This window comes from Mustela putorius, unplaced genomic scaffold (genome assembly GCF_011764305.1).
Source record: "Mustela putorius furo isolate JIRA1106 unplaced genomic scaffold, ASM1176430v1.1 tig00003859_pilon_pilon_pilon, whole genome shotgun sequence".
In the NCBI taxonomy this organism is placed as follows: Eukaryota; Metazoa; Chordata; class Mammalia; order Carnivora; family Mustelidae; genus Mustela; species Mustela putorius.
Window position 1 is genome coordinate 13,582,612 of NW_025422011.1, and position 16,130 is coordinate 13,598,741.

General features: G+C 34.4%; 2 protein-coding genes across 8 annotated transcripts in view; one reads left to right on the forward strand and one right to left on the reverse strand.

Moving 5' to 3' along the window:
* Nucleotides 1–11,906, reverse strand: part of ELP4 (elongator acetyltransferase complex subunit 4) — a 241,508-nt gene extending 229,602 nt beyond the window's left edge. For both annotated transcript variants that reach the window (XM_004755915.3, XM_004755916.3), the window contains exons 1-2: nt 11,651–11,906; nt 4,428–4,463 (exon numbers count right to left, since the gene is read on the reverse strand). In XM_004755915.3, the coding sequence (XP_004755972.1) occupies nt 4,428–4,463; nt 11,651–11,870 (256 nt within the window). In that variant the 5' untranslated portion in view covers nt 11,871–11,906. The remainder of the gene's footprint in view (nt 1–4,427; nt 4,464–11,650) is intronic.
* Nucleotides 11,907–12,001: 95 nt separating this feature from the next.
* The window catches only part of IMMP1L (inner mitochondrial membrane peptidase subunit 1), a 79,497-nt gene continuing 75,368 nt past the window's right edge, over nt 12,002–16,130 (forward strand). The window contains exon 1 of one of the 6 annotated variants that reach the window (XM_045066101.1): nt 12,002–12,079. The gene's annotated coding sequence lies outside the window, so the exon portion shown is untranslated. Of the gene's footprint in view, nt 12,139–12,401; nt 12,477–16,130 lie in introns of those variants that run through there. The other 5 variants (XM_045066098.1, XM_004755910.3, XM_004755912.3 and 2 more) reach the window with 5 other exon arrangements.

The window sequence follows — 16,130 nt, forward strand, 5'->3', positions numbered from 1 at the left end:
ATGCCAGTCATAAAATAACATTGTCAATATTTGTCAAAGGTGGCTGCCTACTCATTATATTCAAGTGAATCTATAAACTATTCAAGAGTTGCAGGTTATAAGAACAATATATAAAAATCAACAGCCACCCCTTGTTCTGGCTACAACACATGTTAAAGTGTAATAACAGACACATCTATTATGGTATTTAACTTATTATATTGTAATTATTTGCTTTACCTATGTCTCCTCCATAGGTGCAAAGTTCCTTAAGGAAAGAGAGCACCTGATTGATATTTGTAACCCCAACGAACATTTTCTGAATGAATTATCAATCATTCACAGATACTTCCCCTCAAGAAAAGAATTAAAATTTAGTTGCACATTTTAGAAACTATTATAGTAACTCTCCAGATTTTTAGTCATCAAAGCACAAAGTCCCAGGCTCAAGTGAGGAAATGCCATTCTTCACTTTTCATTTGTTCAGACTGGTAAAGATTTAAATGTTCGTTAATACGCAGTGTTGTTAAGGGTGAAGGTAAACTCACTGGTATATTCTTATAACTGCTAACTGCCTGAAGTAAAAGATGGCATATCCCTCTTAGGAGAACAACCTAATAATATCCAATACAATTTAACATGCCTCAACTAAGCAAGTCTGTACCTTGGAATTTATTCTACAGATATTTACACATGTTTGCAAAGCTTATATACAAGATTATGTACAACAGCATTGTTAGCAATGGAAGAATGGAACTTAAATTTATCAATTGAGAACTATTTAAATAAATTATGGCACATCCATATAAGAGAATCTTTTAGAGTTGTTAGAATAAACATATGATTGCACATGGACTGATCTCTAAGATGTATTAAGTGGAAAAAGCAGAGTGCCCCCATGTTTCTTATTTCAGCAGAAATATTTGGGGAGGATACCAGAACATTATTGTCTCTGGGTACGGAGACGGAGCAACTGAAAGGACAGCCTATTATTCTGTACATATCCTTTTCTATTTTATGTATTTATTTATTGACATTAAAAATGAAAATATTTGTCTATGACAAATATATGAATGAAATCCTTCATTCATTCCTTATTTAGTAAAAGATAAGTTTTTAAAAATGAGACTGACATCACCATTTCTAGAATTTCTCAATTACAGAGTATTTCTTCCTCTTACGTCTACTGTTAAGAATAATTCTGGGGGTGCCTGGGTGGCACAGTAGTTTGAACCATTGCCTTTGGCTCAGGTCAGGGTCTCAGGGTCCTGGGATGGAGCCCTGTGTCGGGCTCTCTGCTCAGCGGGGAGCCTGCTTCTCCCTCTCTCTCTGCCTGCCTCTCTGCCTACTTGTGATCTCGCTCTCTGTCAAAAAAAAAAAAAAAGAAGAATTCTGTACCTCAGGTTCTTAAATAGTACTTTAAAGACTGATGAGGGCACAGATATTTTATAGAACATATTTTACTTAATTTTTTATTAAATGTTGTCTATTATTCAGATACTTAGGCACTAAGCCCTAGGTAAGTGTCCAGAAAATTATGCTGTAGTGATTGAAGTAAATGGTAAAAACTTGGCAGGGATTTTGCAACCAAGAGCTGAATGGAAATTAATGGCTGGGTTAAAATATGATGACTGAACACAGAACCAACATGACTCAATGGCATTATTTGTAAAAATTAATATATTTTAGGTAGCAATAAGCTACAACTATACAAATCAATCTTTAGCAAATATTGCACACCTGAAAAATCTTAATTAATAGCCTTTGCATATTGTTTTACTATTATGGCGACAAAACTTTCTGCCTAGAATGAAGAAATGCTGATTATGTAAAATAAGAACATTTTTCTTTTTTAAAAAGTCTATTTTTATTATTTATTTTTTGTTGAAGAGGTGCCTCATTAGCGCAGTAGGTAGCGCGTCAGTCTCATATTTTTTGTTGAAGTACAGCTGACACACAATGTTACATTAGTTTCAGGTGTATAACATATTGATTCAATACTTCTACACCTTTATGCTACGTTTACTGCATGTGTAGCTACAATCTGTCATCATATAACCCTACTAGTATCATTGACTACAATCCCTCTGCTCTACCTTTCATCCCTGTGATGAATGCACTCCATAACTGGAAGCCTGTACCTCCCACTCCCCTTCATCCATTTCAACCCCGTCGGCCCCTTGCCACTGTCCTCTCCTCTGACAACCACCAGTTTGTACTCTTACAAAAAAGAATTTTTTGGCATTGCTACAACTTTTATCCTTATTGTGAATTAATTAAATGAAGGCTCTTTCAAGTTTAGAAATTTGGAAATTATTAAAAGAAAAGACCCCCACAATGTAGGCTTAATTCACTACTTAAAACTTTATTCTAAATAGGTATAAAACTGGGCGGCTGGGTAGCTCAGTTGGTTAAGTGACTGCCTTCAGCTCAGATCATGATCCCAGTATCCTGGATGGAGTCCTGCATCAGGCTCCTTGTTCCTTGGAGAGTCTGCTTTTCCCTCTTACCTTCTCCCATCTCATGCTCTACCTCTCCAATAAATAAAATCTTTAAAAAAATTAACAAGGTATAAAACTCCTGTTTTACTGTTTATGGCTATTAGAGAAGTTACAAAAAAAAGAAAAAAGAAAAAAAAAACACAGCCTTTCAGTCATACCAGAATTCAAATCCTAGTTCTTTCACTTGCTGTGTGATAATGGGAAAATCACTTCACCCTCTGAGCCTTATTTCTTTAAGTTTAAGATGGGGTTAATACAGAGTACATGTAACATCTTATAAGGTTGTTATGTTAAGGGAAAAACCACGTATAAAACACTTAGCATAGGGCACCTGGGTGGCTCAGTTGGTTAAACATTTGCCTTTGGTTCGGGTCATGATCTCAGGGTCCTGGGATAGAGCCCTATGATATGCTCCCTGCCCAGGGGGAAGCCTGTTTTTCCCTCTCCCTCTGCTTGTTTGTGCTCTCTCTCTCTCAAATAAATAATAAATAAAATCTTTAAAAAATATACAGCACAATACTGACCCATTGTAAGAAAAGGACAGCTCTCGCTATTATTATTACTCTTTAATTATACAGCAGAGATGGGGAATAAGATGTACTACACATCTCTTTTGAGTATTCCAGATAGAGCTTTACTTATCAGACAAATGCTTAGGTATATACTAAATTTAAAACACCACCATTTTGTATTCCTGGGGCAGAGTAACACATTTCATTGCTACCTTAAGAGAAGTCAATGAATACAGAGTAACTTTATTGGTGCCTAGAAATAATAATTCTATCTAGATTATCACAATTTGTAGTCTAAGTACAAGCATAGTAAATTTGGAATACTGTATTCAGTTGTGAGCACAGCTGAAGAGACATCAGTTTGATAGGTATGACAAAAGAACAACCAGGAGAGTAAGGAACATGAAAGTCACAACACATTAAAAAGAGTTTAAGCTGTGTCTATTTCATTTAAAGAAGATTTGAGGTAATAAAATATTTTCAAACATTTTAAGAGTGTCATGTGAAAAAGTATGCAAGTTAAATCAGAGAACAAAATTAGAAACAACAAATCTGTTAAATTATATAGATTAAACATTAATATAGAGAGCTTCTTGGGGTCCCTGGGTAGCTCAACTGGTTAAGTGTCTGCCTTTGGCTCAGGCTGTGATCCCGGGGTGCTGGGACTGAGCCCCACATTGGGCTCCCCGCTCAGCGGGGAGTCTGTTCTCCCTCTCCCTCTGCAGCTCCTCCTGCTTGTACTTGCTCTCTCTCTCAATACATATTTAAAAAAAAGAATTTTCTAATAATTTCAATAATAATTCATAGTTTTGTGAAGTAGTGAGCCCTTTAAATTATATAATCTGTATCCAAATTGTTTGATACTGTCAACAATGATCGAAAAGTGATTTATGGCTAGTTGGGAACTTTGACTACATAACTGCCAAAGTGTATTTTAATTCCAGATTCTATAATCTAAACAATAAGGCAAATAGGATTATGTATGTATAATTAAATAAGAACTATTGGCACTTAAAGGTGAACAAGAATATGCTTTATCAGTTACTTTTCTTTCAATAAGAAAAAATAGTAATAAAAATGCATGATATATATACAATGGACTTATTGGTACTTCTCAAATTAATCACTATAATAACCTCACTTACATACAGAGATGTCCCCCACCCCCCCAAAAAACAATTGGCATTAACTTTAACCTTTTTTAAAAGAAACAGAGGACAATGGACTGTGAACATTTTTAAATTACCAGAGCTGTATTTGCAGATATACTTGCTTCATTTATTCTAAGTTCAGATCATTTAAATTAAAACTTATGGCATTTCTTTTCTAATTTAGCTTAACTCTTATAGAAAGCTATATATTTAAATCAGAATTGGCAAGCCCATAAAATCATTATGCACAATAGAAAACTCTAATCAGTATATGCTATACTAACCAATTAGAAGAACTGTTCCAACAGCCAAACCTCCACCTGGAAACAAAATAAAACCAAGAAAAAAATTAATCTACCCTTTCATACACATTATCTTTAGCATAAAAGTTAAGCTTTATCAAGGACAACCACTTCACTAACTTTAAAATTGCAGATGAGAACAACATTTTAATTACCTTGGAGATATTTTGCTTAAGGTGCTATTATGAAATAATTATATATTATATGTAATTACACACTACACATTACAATTACTTTCATAATATACTGTACTATCCTCTCTTCTCCTATGATAGGACCATGCAGCATTCAACATAACTGTGGTTACATGTCCCAATAATGTTACATTTAGTACCTGTTAATAAATTAACTCAATAGCCAAGACCTAATGTTCACAGTAAATTAATACTATAGAAGTACAACATAGGAAAGGTTATTATAGTAGAAATTCCACTTTAGTATTTACACTCAAATTTAATAAGCCTTGGGGAAAAACACCCGATAATTAAAAGTAATTCCTTTTTTCAATAGGAAAATACACACAAAGATAGACATGTTCCCAAATACATTTAGAATTTAAAATAAACAATATTTTCATAATTTCAAACAAAAAAGTCACCATTATAAAATACACTTTTTTAAAGATTTTTTTTTTTTAGATTTTTATTTATTTATTTGACAGAGAGAGATCACAAGTAGGCAGAGAGGCAGGCAGAGAGAGAGAGGAGGAAGCAGGCTCCCTGCTGAGTAGAGAGCCCGATGTGGGGCTTGATCCCAGGTCTCTGGGATCATGACCTGAGCTGAAGGCAGAGGCTTACCCCACTGAGTCACCCAGGCACCCTTAAAGATTTTATTTATTTATTTATTTGACAGACAGAGATCACAAGCAGGCAGAGAGGCAGAGAGACAGGGGAAAGCAGGCTCTCTGTTGAACAGAGAGCCCGATGTGGGGCTTGATCCCAGGTCTCTGGGATCATGACCTGAGCTGAAGGCAGAGGCTTTAACCCATTGAGCCACCCAGGCACCCCCAGAATACATTTTTAATAATAGCAGAAAATGTTCTTTTGAATATCTGAATTAGAGCGGTACTGTCATTAGCATATAACTCAAATAATGATTTAATAAAAATCAATTTGAAGTCAAATTATAGATAACTAGAACTACAATGAAAAGACATTTGAGTACAAATATTTTGTGCAACATTTGTAAAAGTATTCCATTTGTTATAAATTATACTAGCAAATTCACTTAAAATAGATTGAAATATGAGTATCAAAGGATGAAATAGATCTAAAGTAATTTAAAAAGAAGCTACTCAAAATTGTTGGATAATTGAAGACAATCCTACCAATGTCTTTGGTTTTGGTGCATAAAACTGTGAAAGAAATATTTAGAGTACCAGTAAAAAACTTTTCCCCCAACAAATTTTGTAGTGGTAAACATTATATAGAATAACTTAGTATGTAAAATTCCTTTGACAGTGTTTACTTTTTGCCTTGCAAATATGCATAAATGTTACTGTTCAAAGAGTTTGAAATTTGGTAATATACATGAACATAGAATACAATACTATATTTGGTGACTTTATGACTCTAAATAGAACATTTCAAATTGTTAGAGAAGATTTTAAAAATAAACTAGCACTTTATATATATTTTAATGTTTAGGTGGATTTGTTATCACACTAAATATTTATTTTAATTTCACATTTAGATAGGTTCTTTCAATATAGCATTTAAAGCCATACCAGACTATACAGGATAACTTCAAATTTTGTTCAAACTAAAAGAATCACATAAAATGAAATATATAGGATGAAAACAACCATTTAAGATCTGAGCAAAAAGATTTTCTCTAAGATTAGGCTAAGTGTCTACTTTTATAGTTTGTGCTACATATAAACCACTACTAAATTTTTTAATCCATTTTGAGCGCTTAACTTTTTTGATTACTTTGAGCATTTTATATTTCCAGTTCCTTATTTCTCTCTTACATGCAAAACAAGCATTTAAATGCCTACTCACCATTCTGTGTATATTTAAGACAAACTAATAGAGGTACATAACAGATACTGCATGGTCTAACCTAGAGCAGGTACTATGAAAAAAAGTTACCTGGTTTCCGTTCCTTAATCTATTTCTTGTAGGAAAGATTTAGATTTCTTGTCTAAACATCCCTGGGACTACATTCATATAGCCTCAAATTAAGAATTTGTATGAGGGCTACAACTGGAACAGTTAGATACAGAACTAAAGATTTTTTGTGAATGTCATTCACAGTGGGATGATAAGAATAGATCCAGAAATAGTTTCCCAATTAAATGAAATGATACCTAGCTCAAGTGTCTGGCTCAGAAAGGTACTCAGTAAGAGCTATTACCATTCTGGCAATTATTTTCTAATGAGAACAAATAATTATAGATATACCATTATTTGATAAATAGTGATCATTATAGTAGTAAGAATTAGAATACTTCCCATTGATGAACTAGTTAAGCAAAGCATTATACAAATGAGAGTACACTAAGAAGGTAATTTTCTGTAAGAATTATTCAAATAAACCAGTTTCTGATAATTCAGGAAATGCCACCCAATTAAATTTAAAATCTTATGTACATTCAATTTCTAATGTTTGGAAAATGTGAACATTACTCAAAACAAGATAAAATGAGGACATGTTAATGACTTTAATCAGACATTTGAATATAATATCAGGATTTCTCTTACAAAAGGCAATTATCTTTTTTTCTAAAGGGCTCTATCATGTAAATTTACTAGACTTAAATTTGGATGGCTTTAGTATAGGTTAGTCATTTCAGAGGTTGGTCATGGGGAATAAGATGAAGCCACCTTATTATTTTAAAAAATCAAGCTTTTATTCTGTGTATGAGGGAAAATGATTTGACACGTACATATATGTAACAGCAAAGTTCCTCTGTTCTTCGAAATTTCAGGGTGATGAGACCTCACATTTCCCTAAAATACTTCTGCATAAAGTATTTTGATATATCTCACTTGATATATAAGATATATGAACTGTGGTTCTAACTGTATTTTAAACTAGAGTAAGTTTAAATAAGTTTGTATCCATGTACTTATCAAAAAATAAAAAGCTTCCGCAACCAGCCATGACAGGATATCTTGACATGATACGTTCAACCAAAGCTCATTTTAATGGATCTTTACATTCAGAACTCCATTGGTACCCTGAGATCAAGAGTCATATACTCTACCAACTGAGCCAGCCAGGAGCCCCAGAAAATTATATTAAAGGGAGAAAATTCAATCACCATTTACACTTCCCAAAGCAGATCTCTAGTTAAGCTATAAATTTTGGGTAAGCAAGGTCAAATTAATGTATTAGGATATAACGAGTGATACCTTACTTTATAAGGGCCTCTCCTTTTTCAAAGTTAGGAAGTAAAAGGGAAAGGAAATAAAAGTCAGAAAAGACAACAGTGATTTATAGCAGTCCTTTCTATAAAGGAATAGTTTTGTATAAAATTATAGGTCATTTTAGGGAGAATGCAAAGTACAAACAGTTTCTATCCCTTCCTTTGTTCACAGCAATGTCCTGAACTATTTAATTAATGCCATGCCTCAAATTAAACTGCAGTTCATTTCATTAACAAGTCTACTTTTTCTTCTCTCTCTGGGAGGTAGGAAACATCCTGACAACTCTTGATTATCACAACGATTAGCTGGGAAAATATAGGAAACAAAACAGTAAAAGCTATAAACAGAATGGTTCTATAGATTAAGTTACATGAAACAAGTTTATGTATCAATACAAATGAATAAACTACATTTTCCTTAAATATACAGCCATTACTAAACTATCATAGCCATAAAAATAAGGATTATTTTTAATATATAGTCCAAACTCAACATATATCACATATTCTAATTAAGATACAGTGGAGCAAAGAAAATAAGCCCACCAGTATTTACTTTTTAACATTAGCATTGAAAATGATAGCTATCTTCAAGCTTCTTCGGAGTATTCTTCCTGTACTGTTCTTTATCCCAAATCCCTATCTTCCATTCACCTAATTGTCAAAATTGAGTAAGTCCCAAACAGCACATTAATTAAACCAGTCAAACCTGAGTATCACCACTCCTTAAAGTACCTTTTTGAAGGATTAGCCTGGGAGAGAATTCCCCCAGGTTAGACAATATGATCCTAAGATCATATTGAGCTTATACCTTTTGCCCTAGGGGGAGAAAAAAAAAAAATATATATATATATACACACACACAACATGTAAGAGCTATACCTTTTGCCCTACAAAAAAAAAAAAAAAAAAAAGGAAAGAAATTTTGCCAGAATCCTTTATCCACTGTAAACTTCTTGGTGATTACTGGAAGAAGGGAAATGATATATATATATATATATATATATATATATATATATATATATATAGTGACCTCATATGATGACATAAATGTCCTGGAAGGACAGGGTAGAGAAGCTGGGTTAGAAAAATCTTGGAAGTTGAAAATTTCAATGTGGCCAACTTGGGAAATGTATATCAATATTTAACAAAATTTAAATTGTGAGAACAAAAGTTTTTGATATGATTAGATCATGTTTATAAAAGATGCTGATGTGGGGAATTGTCAAATTCATAAAGCATTTGGGAGTAGGAATGGAAATATTAGCGTATCTTCAAATGATCAACCTTCAATTTGCCTGTATAATATATTCAAAAATATACTTAAATATATTTTGAATCTATGCTTAAAATTAAATTGACATCACAGTGGCAGTGGTGAAATATCACTGCACTGCATGGTAGTGACAATACAATATTTACTTGTTTCACAGTAACCACAGAATATATTTAGGCAACAGTCGCAATGTCATAGTATAATTCCACCATTCTGATAAAACATCCTGCTATCATTGTGTCTTATCACAATATGATTGTATTAGGCTTGTCACAATTTGAGTCAAATATTTTAGAGTAAAAATATAATCTGAATTACTTACATTTATGTGTATACACATTAGCAACCAAACATTTCACTTCCAAATGATGTTTTAATGAAAAACAAATGTAACGGATTTGCTCTACAGAGCCATACAAAATAAAAAAATAAAAATACAAAAATGTCATTAAGAAGTTAACAACAACTAAAATACTTCTGGACATATTTATTATTCCAAATACACTAACTCCTATTATAACAACCTCTTCTGTGCACTTTGAGAATTAACTGTACACATGCAAAACATATTTCAAAATATCCCCAAACTAGTACCTATTTCAATTATCTTAAACAAACACCAATTTTTAGCATAAGTTTTTTACAATCAAATACTCGTGTCCCTTGCAAGCAAATCTGGAAGATTTTTAAATTACAGTTCAAGTTTATATCACTGTAGAAACATTTAAATATAAATGAAATATTTATATATAGTGCTTTAGGTTAACTTTTTAGTGGGTGCTTTAAGAGACGTACTTAAATCATTAGTCTTGGGTTGATGAATGCTTAAAGCCACTTCAAAAGAGTTCTCAAAAATCTGAAACAGCTGTAGCACAGTGCAGTAACACTAAATTTGAAGCCTGAAGATCAGCCTACACTGTCTCTAGCTTTAATGACTCTGTTCATGTCACTGTATCTGCTTCTAAAGCTCACACATAACTCATCCTACCTCTTTCATAATTTCTTGCCCAGGTTTTTTTTTTCCCCCTACATAGTTCTCTTTCAATGAAGAACTTAATGAGAATCAACTATGTGCCAGAAACTGTCCTATAACAAAATAGCAAATTTTGTTATTCTAACAAGAAACTGAAGGTATAATGTCAGAAATATGACCTTTTTGTTTGACGATATTCAGGATTAAGTGAATAAAGTTCCATATCTCCAGTGAATTAGGGAAGAGGAAAAAAGGGAAGGACTAGGAACAGCTTCCAGACTTTAAATTCAAGTATAAGATGATACCAAGTAAAGCTCAACAGGGGAAAAAAAAAAAATCTGAGATAAATATTTGCTAACTATATATTTTGGATCATTTGTTTTCAGTACCATGCAATTTAGGAAGGCAATACTTGAGACAATTAAGTGCAAATACTCAAATTTGTGTAGAAATAACCAGGATTCAGTTAAGAACATGACATAACAGACAAGAAGCTGTGTTCTTTCTCAAAGGTTGCTTGCCTTGTCAATTTCCTTTGCACTAAACCTATCTGAAGAGTGTATCTTGAGGGGGAAAATGTAATACAGAGAGAAATTTCAAGTGTAGTACAAGAACAAGCAATGGCATTTGTAATATTTTATGAAAATGTACAAGACTTAACTGACAGATCACATACTATATAGTTATGAAATATAAACATAGACCAATTTTAATGAAGCAACATTCTGATAAGACAACTAATTTACAAGCTCTATTAACACAGCAGCTCTGTCCTAGCAATCTAATGTGGCCAATCTTCGCAGCGTAACAGTTATGAAATAAGCTATTCTTCAGCAGGCTTCTCATGAAAAATTACAAAGATTATACAAGAAAGCCTAAGGACTGGATTTCTTTTTCTCATTAAAATGTGAATTAACTTTAAACAATGTTAACTCTGGGAAGCAAAATATACAGAGAAAAAATTTAACAAAAATATATACAAATATATTTAACGCAGTCTACTAGTACGACCACCGATATCAACAACAGGCTTTAACTACTCTGTACCCACGTAAGTGTTTAACATCCATTCTCTTAAAGCCAAGTTTGTTTAAAGATTCAGAACCAGGAGATAAGCAGCCTGGCGGTGAAAGTGGGGAAGTTAACTTTTTTCAGCATTTTCTAAATGAAATGCATCTCTCACAATGATACAAACTTTGTAGGTTAGGCGAAACCACGAGCTATCTGGGGTTGGCAGAATGGTGCAGAGACCAGCAGGGGATCCTGGAGTTGAGGCCAAACCATCTCCAAATATTAATGATTCCCCCTGATTAAATAGTATTTCTAGATAAAACCATGTAGGGATCCCGTCGTAACCTAGAAAGGCTGGTGGGCCAGAAACACAGTACAACGTGGGAGCAGTAACAGCATTTAGGAGTGTCCCTACAACATTTCCTCCCCTACATCTTTATCAGACCGGACTATCCTTTCCAAGTCCGAAGGCTGGGGGGTGAGAGATAAATAAGAGGTTAGGGCGGCTTCCCTGACAGGTGCCCTCCCTAAGTATTCCCTCTGTTGAGCCCAAATCTCCGTTCTGAACCGACCTAGGAGCTGGTCCAGGGCTGGGAGCCCGGTAGATACCAGCAGCTGTCCATTCCGCACCGACGGTCGTGTGCCCGCGATGGACACCAGTCGAGAACAGCCGCTGTCGGTACCGCTGGCTCTAGGACCCTTCCTCTGGAAACTGGTGACGTTCTTGCATGCTGCAGCCCCTATAGATCCAGTACTCGCAGCGCCGGTGCCGCAGTCCGCCGCGGCCGCCATGTTGGAACTTCCCGCGTTGACCCAATAGGAACTCTGGGAACTGAAGCCGCAAACCCGTCAGAGCCGGCCCCAAACACCCGCCTCCTTGCCCGCTATCTCCGCTCCCATGGCCAATAGCATTGAGAGCTCTCTTCCCAGCCAACCAATCGCAAGGAGTATTGCTGAAAAGTGAGCTCTACGTGGGGACGGCGGACTTCTGCTGGGCCCAGGTGAGAAAGGCCCACCTGAGTCCTGGGTGAGAGCGTTCCTTGGTTCTTTGGGGCTAGAGGTGGGTAATATCATTCAACATTTTTCTCGTTTTGAGTGTTTTCATTCACGCAGAATGAAAAAAAAAAAAAAAAAAGAACTAGTGGAGCGATATATCAAGTAACTGCCAGTGAGAATTTGCACCTTTCTCTGGTGCTTAGAAAAGAGGAAAGATATTTTCCCTCGCCCCTTTCTTTTCTGACTTCTGAGAGAAAGTTCATTCCGCCTTTACCATCAGGTTTTTTTGTTGTTTTTTTTTTTTTTTCTCGGACTGGTTGTGTTTTATTGAAGAAATTGGAACTCCTAATGAGTTGCTTGCTGAGCATCTGGGCTCAGTTCGACAGTGCCGGTGGCAGGCAGGTGGGTTGGCTTTAAACTTTAGCGGGAAAACTCTTGAGCTTTGAGATTTGGTTTTCCTGTCTCAAACAGCAAATGACAAAATGTACTTCTCTGACAAGTCCCCTTGAGAAGCTTTCGTTAATTTTAATTAGTGCTTCTGGAAGTCTTGGGGCGCGTTTCTATAAGTAGTGTGAATGACAAGTGTTACTCTGACAACCTTGTTCACACATTTAATTGTCATTTGCTGTTAAGGCAGCTGCAAATAACAGAAAATACTTTAGGTCTCTTTCCTAAAAAAAAAAAAAAAAAAAAAAAAAAACACCTGGTATTATATGTGTCTGTACTTTATTTTCCTAGTGATTTGTGAACTCTGAATTGAGAGCTCTTTTTTTTTATTAGAATAGGAATTTTATGTGTGGAAAAAACATGTCATTTAGAGCTGTGTCTTTGGATTTAAAACTTTTCTCAAAAGTGAGCTGGGTGGAGGAGTAAGTGATTTTTAAAGAAAGGTATTAATGATTGACAAATATCTAAACTAAAAAAGACTCCCAAATTGTGCCTGTGCTACTGAATTATTGGTTTTGACAGTGATCTATGATGTATTAAAATATATATCTATCCAGATTTCTTTGAAATACTTTCCAGTGAATTGTTTTAAATCTCAGTGACTTATTAAAACTTTTTGGCAGCTTCTGTTTGATAAACTGCAATTAGTCATGTGAAGTAGTGGCTGGTGGTTTTGTTTTTGTATTTAAAGTAAAATCTTAAGAAAATAAAACAAACCACCTTACTGCTTAACAGTGTATCAACTGGAAAGTTTGATCAAGATTTAGATGCTTTCATTTAGAACCTTTCCTCAGTGTAAATTTGTAATCTAAATGATTCAGTAAATAGCTATTGAGTGCTTACTTTCGGCTTAGACCTAATGTGTCACTTTAGATCCATAGAAATAAAAATGTTCTCATTTGGGGGAGATTAACATAATAATCTATATAGTTTCTATATATAATAGAAAACAGCATAATGCTTTAAGTGAACACGTTGGACAGTATGTGCCAATTTTTTTTCTGTAGTAAATAAGTGCTAAGAAGGGCAAAACAAAAAGGGACAAAGCAGTCTAATTTCAGATGTAAACTTCTTGGATATTTTTGCTGCTTGGAAAAATTTGGAAAAATAATGAACTTTTATAGGCTTCTTTACTACAAATATGTACCCTTGTTTCCTCTCCATTTACTTTATCCTTTAGTTTTCTAAAAGTGGTGATATGGTGCTTTGTTTATGTTAGTATTAGAACTGAAGAATTTGTTCAACTTCATAATTCAGAAATTATGCCATATATGCACAGCAAGGCATTCTTGAAGTTATATCTTCGATATATAATATATGTAATATTATAGAATAAATTTATTTAATCTGTCTTAATTTTTTTTACAAAGACCAAACTTTTGCTCTCAAAGCAAATAATGCCAAATACTGGAATTTACCAGTACATAGAGTTGAATATAAAACATTGGAATAAATGAGGTATTTGTGGAAAGGGTATGTTTAGGTATGGTGTTAATAATGATTAAAAACAACTTAATAATTAACAATTATTTGTCGAGCACATACTAAATCCCAGGGAATATGCTAAGCATTCAGGTTATAGGAGAAAGAATAGTTATTTTTTTTCTTTGAGTTCATAGTTGGGGGAAGCAGGGTGTTAAACAGGATAATAAGGTATATTATAAGTGCTATGGAGGACAAATGCTGTATACCTAACTTGGACTGAGAGAACAGAGAGGAGCCTTGAGAAGTTTCTCCTGAGGAGGAAGTTTAACTTGTGTGATGAAGGAAGTATAAAAGATGAGGGCGTAATAGACAATGAAAGCCATTGCAGAGGATGGGAAGACTATTTCTTCAAATCTGCTCTCACTGCTTCTGTGCAGGCAGTTCTCATGATTTATGCAGAGTGCTAAGATGGGACTGGAGAAGTTAGACAAATTCTAATTGGTTTTTTTAAGGTTGTGGCTCTTGTTTTTTGTAAAAATAATAGGAAACGGGAAATTACTGAAGATTTTTAAGTAAAGCAACAACATAATGATCATATTTGATTGTTATGTTTTGGCTAAGAGTATACTAGAAGAGAATGGATTAGTTGACTGTGATTGGGATAAAAGGCATGGAATGAATTAAGAGATTACTATGAGGAGTAGAATTGATGTGACTAAGGAGAGTTGACACAAGGAATCAAAGATGACAGATTTCTGAGCAGGTTTGTGGATGGCAGAGGTTAAAGAATAAAGGAAGATAGCGGAATTTTGTTGTTATGATATTGGTTGTTTTAGGGAATAGGAGATCATAAAATGAGTTTTTAAAATCTGTTTTGAATATGTTTAAATGGAGGCACCCTGGAAGCATCCAAGTAGAGATACCCAGTACACACTGGGCCATATGAGAAAGGAATTTCTAGATAAAACACGTAAATTTAAAATTAATTAGCACATGGTGGGAGTTTACCCCAAGGAATGAATAAACTCACCAAGGAAATGTATACTTTGAGAAGAAAAAAGGACCAAGAATAAACTTTGGGGAGCATGACATTTAAAACCAGGGCAGAGAAAAAGAAAGTAAAATAAGAATTGGAAATGTTTATTTGATTTAGTATTAATGTTTTACAGGCTTTGTTAAAGGAAGATTTGATGGAGTAGTAAACTGAAAAGTCAAATAATGTATTTAGAATTGAATGGTAAATGAAGTTGAATATTCCATAAAAGTAGACCATTTTACATTTTAAAATGCTTTGCTATGAAGGGAGATAGAGGGAGATGACAAACATTTAAGGGAGGAGTTTTGTTGTTAAAGAGAGAAAATAAAGCACTGGAAAATAGTTCTAGACAATTGATAAAGAAAAGGACCTAAATGAGATGGAAGGAATGGAAATCATAGCATAGGAGAAGGATCAGTATTTGAAAGGCTGGGGGGACAATTCAATGGCTGAAGGGTGTAAATGAAAATAATCTCCTTTCCCTCCTTTCTGCTATTAAATTGTGGAGTCCTCAAGACCATTCTGTCTTTTTTAGTTCATGTTCTTACTTTTATCCAGTCCCAGGACCTCAGTTACCATTTGTATATCAATGAAAAACATGTATAGTCCAGATAGCTTCTCTGACCTCTGGAATTATAAATTCAGGTATTTACTTTACCAGTTTCTTAATGGGTCTTCAAACTCATAATGCCCTAGACTGAACTTCCTCTTACATTTTATATCTTAGTAAATGATAGGACCTTTTGCAGAATTAGTTGCCTAAGACAAGGAACCTCACTACACTCAGGTCCTCTCTCAAGCATCATTCTGCCATGTCCATTACATTACCCAGACTTATAAAATTTACTTCTTAATAGCTTTCTAATCCATTCTGGGACCTGTAGCCCTCATCTTAATTCATCTGCAGTATATTCTTCATTCAAGTGTCATCCCAATCCTTTCAGAATAGAGGTCTGATAATATAAAAGCAGTACTTACTAAGTACTGGCACGTAGCTCCCTCCATTTGTCTCTCTAGCCACATCACTCTGTAAATTTCCTTACTCTCTGCATTCTAGCATTTATTCATTCTCCTGTTCTCTAGTATTTACTTACTCTGTCCTGTTCTCTTCCTCCAAAAGGCCAATAGTTAGCTTCTACTTATCCTTC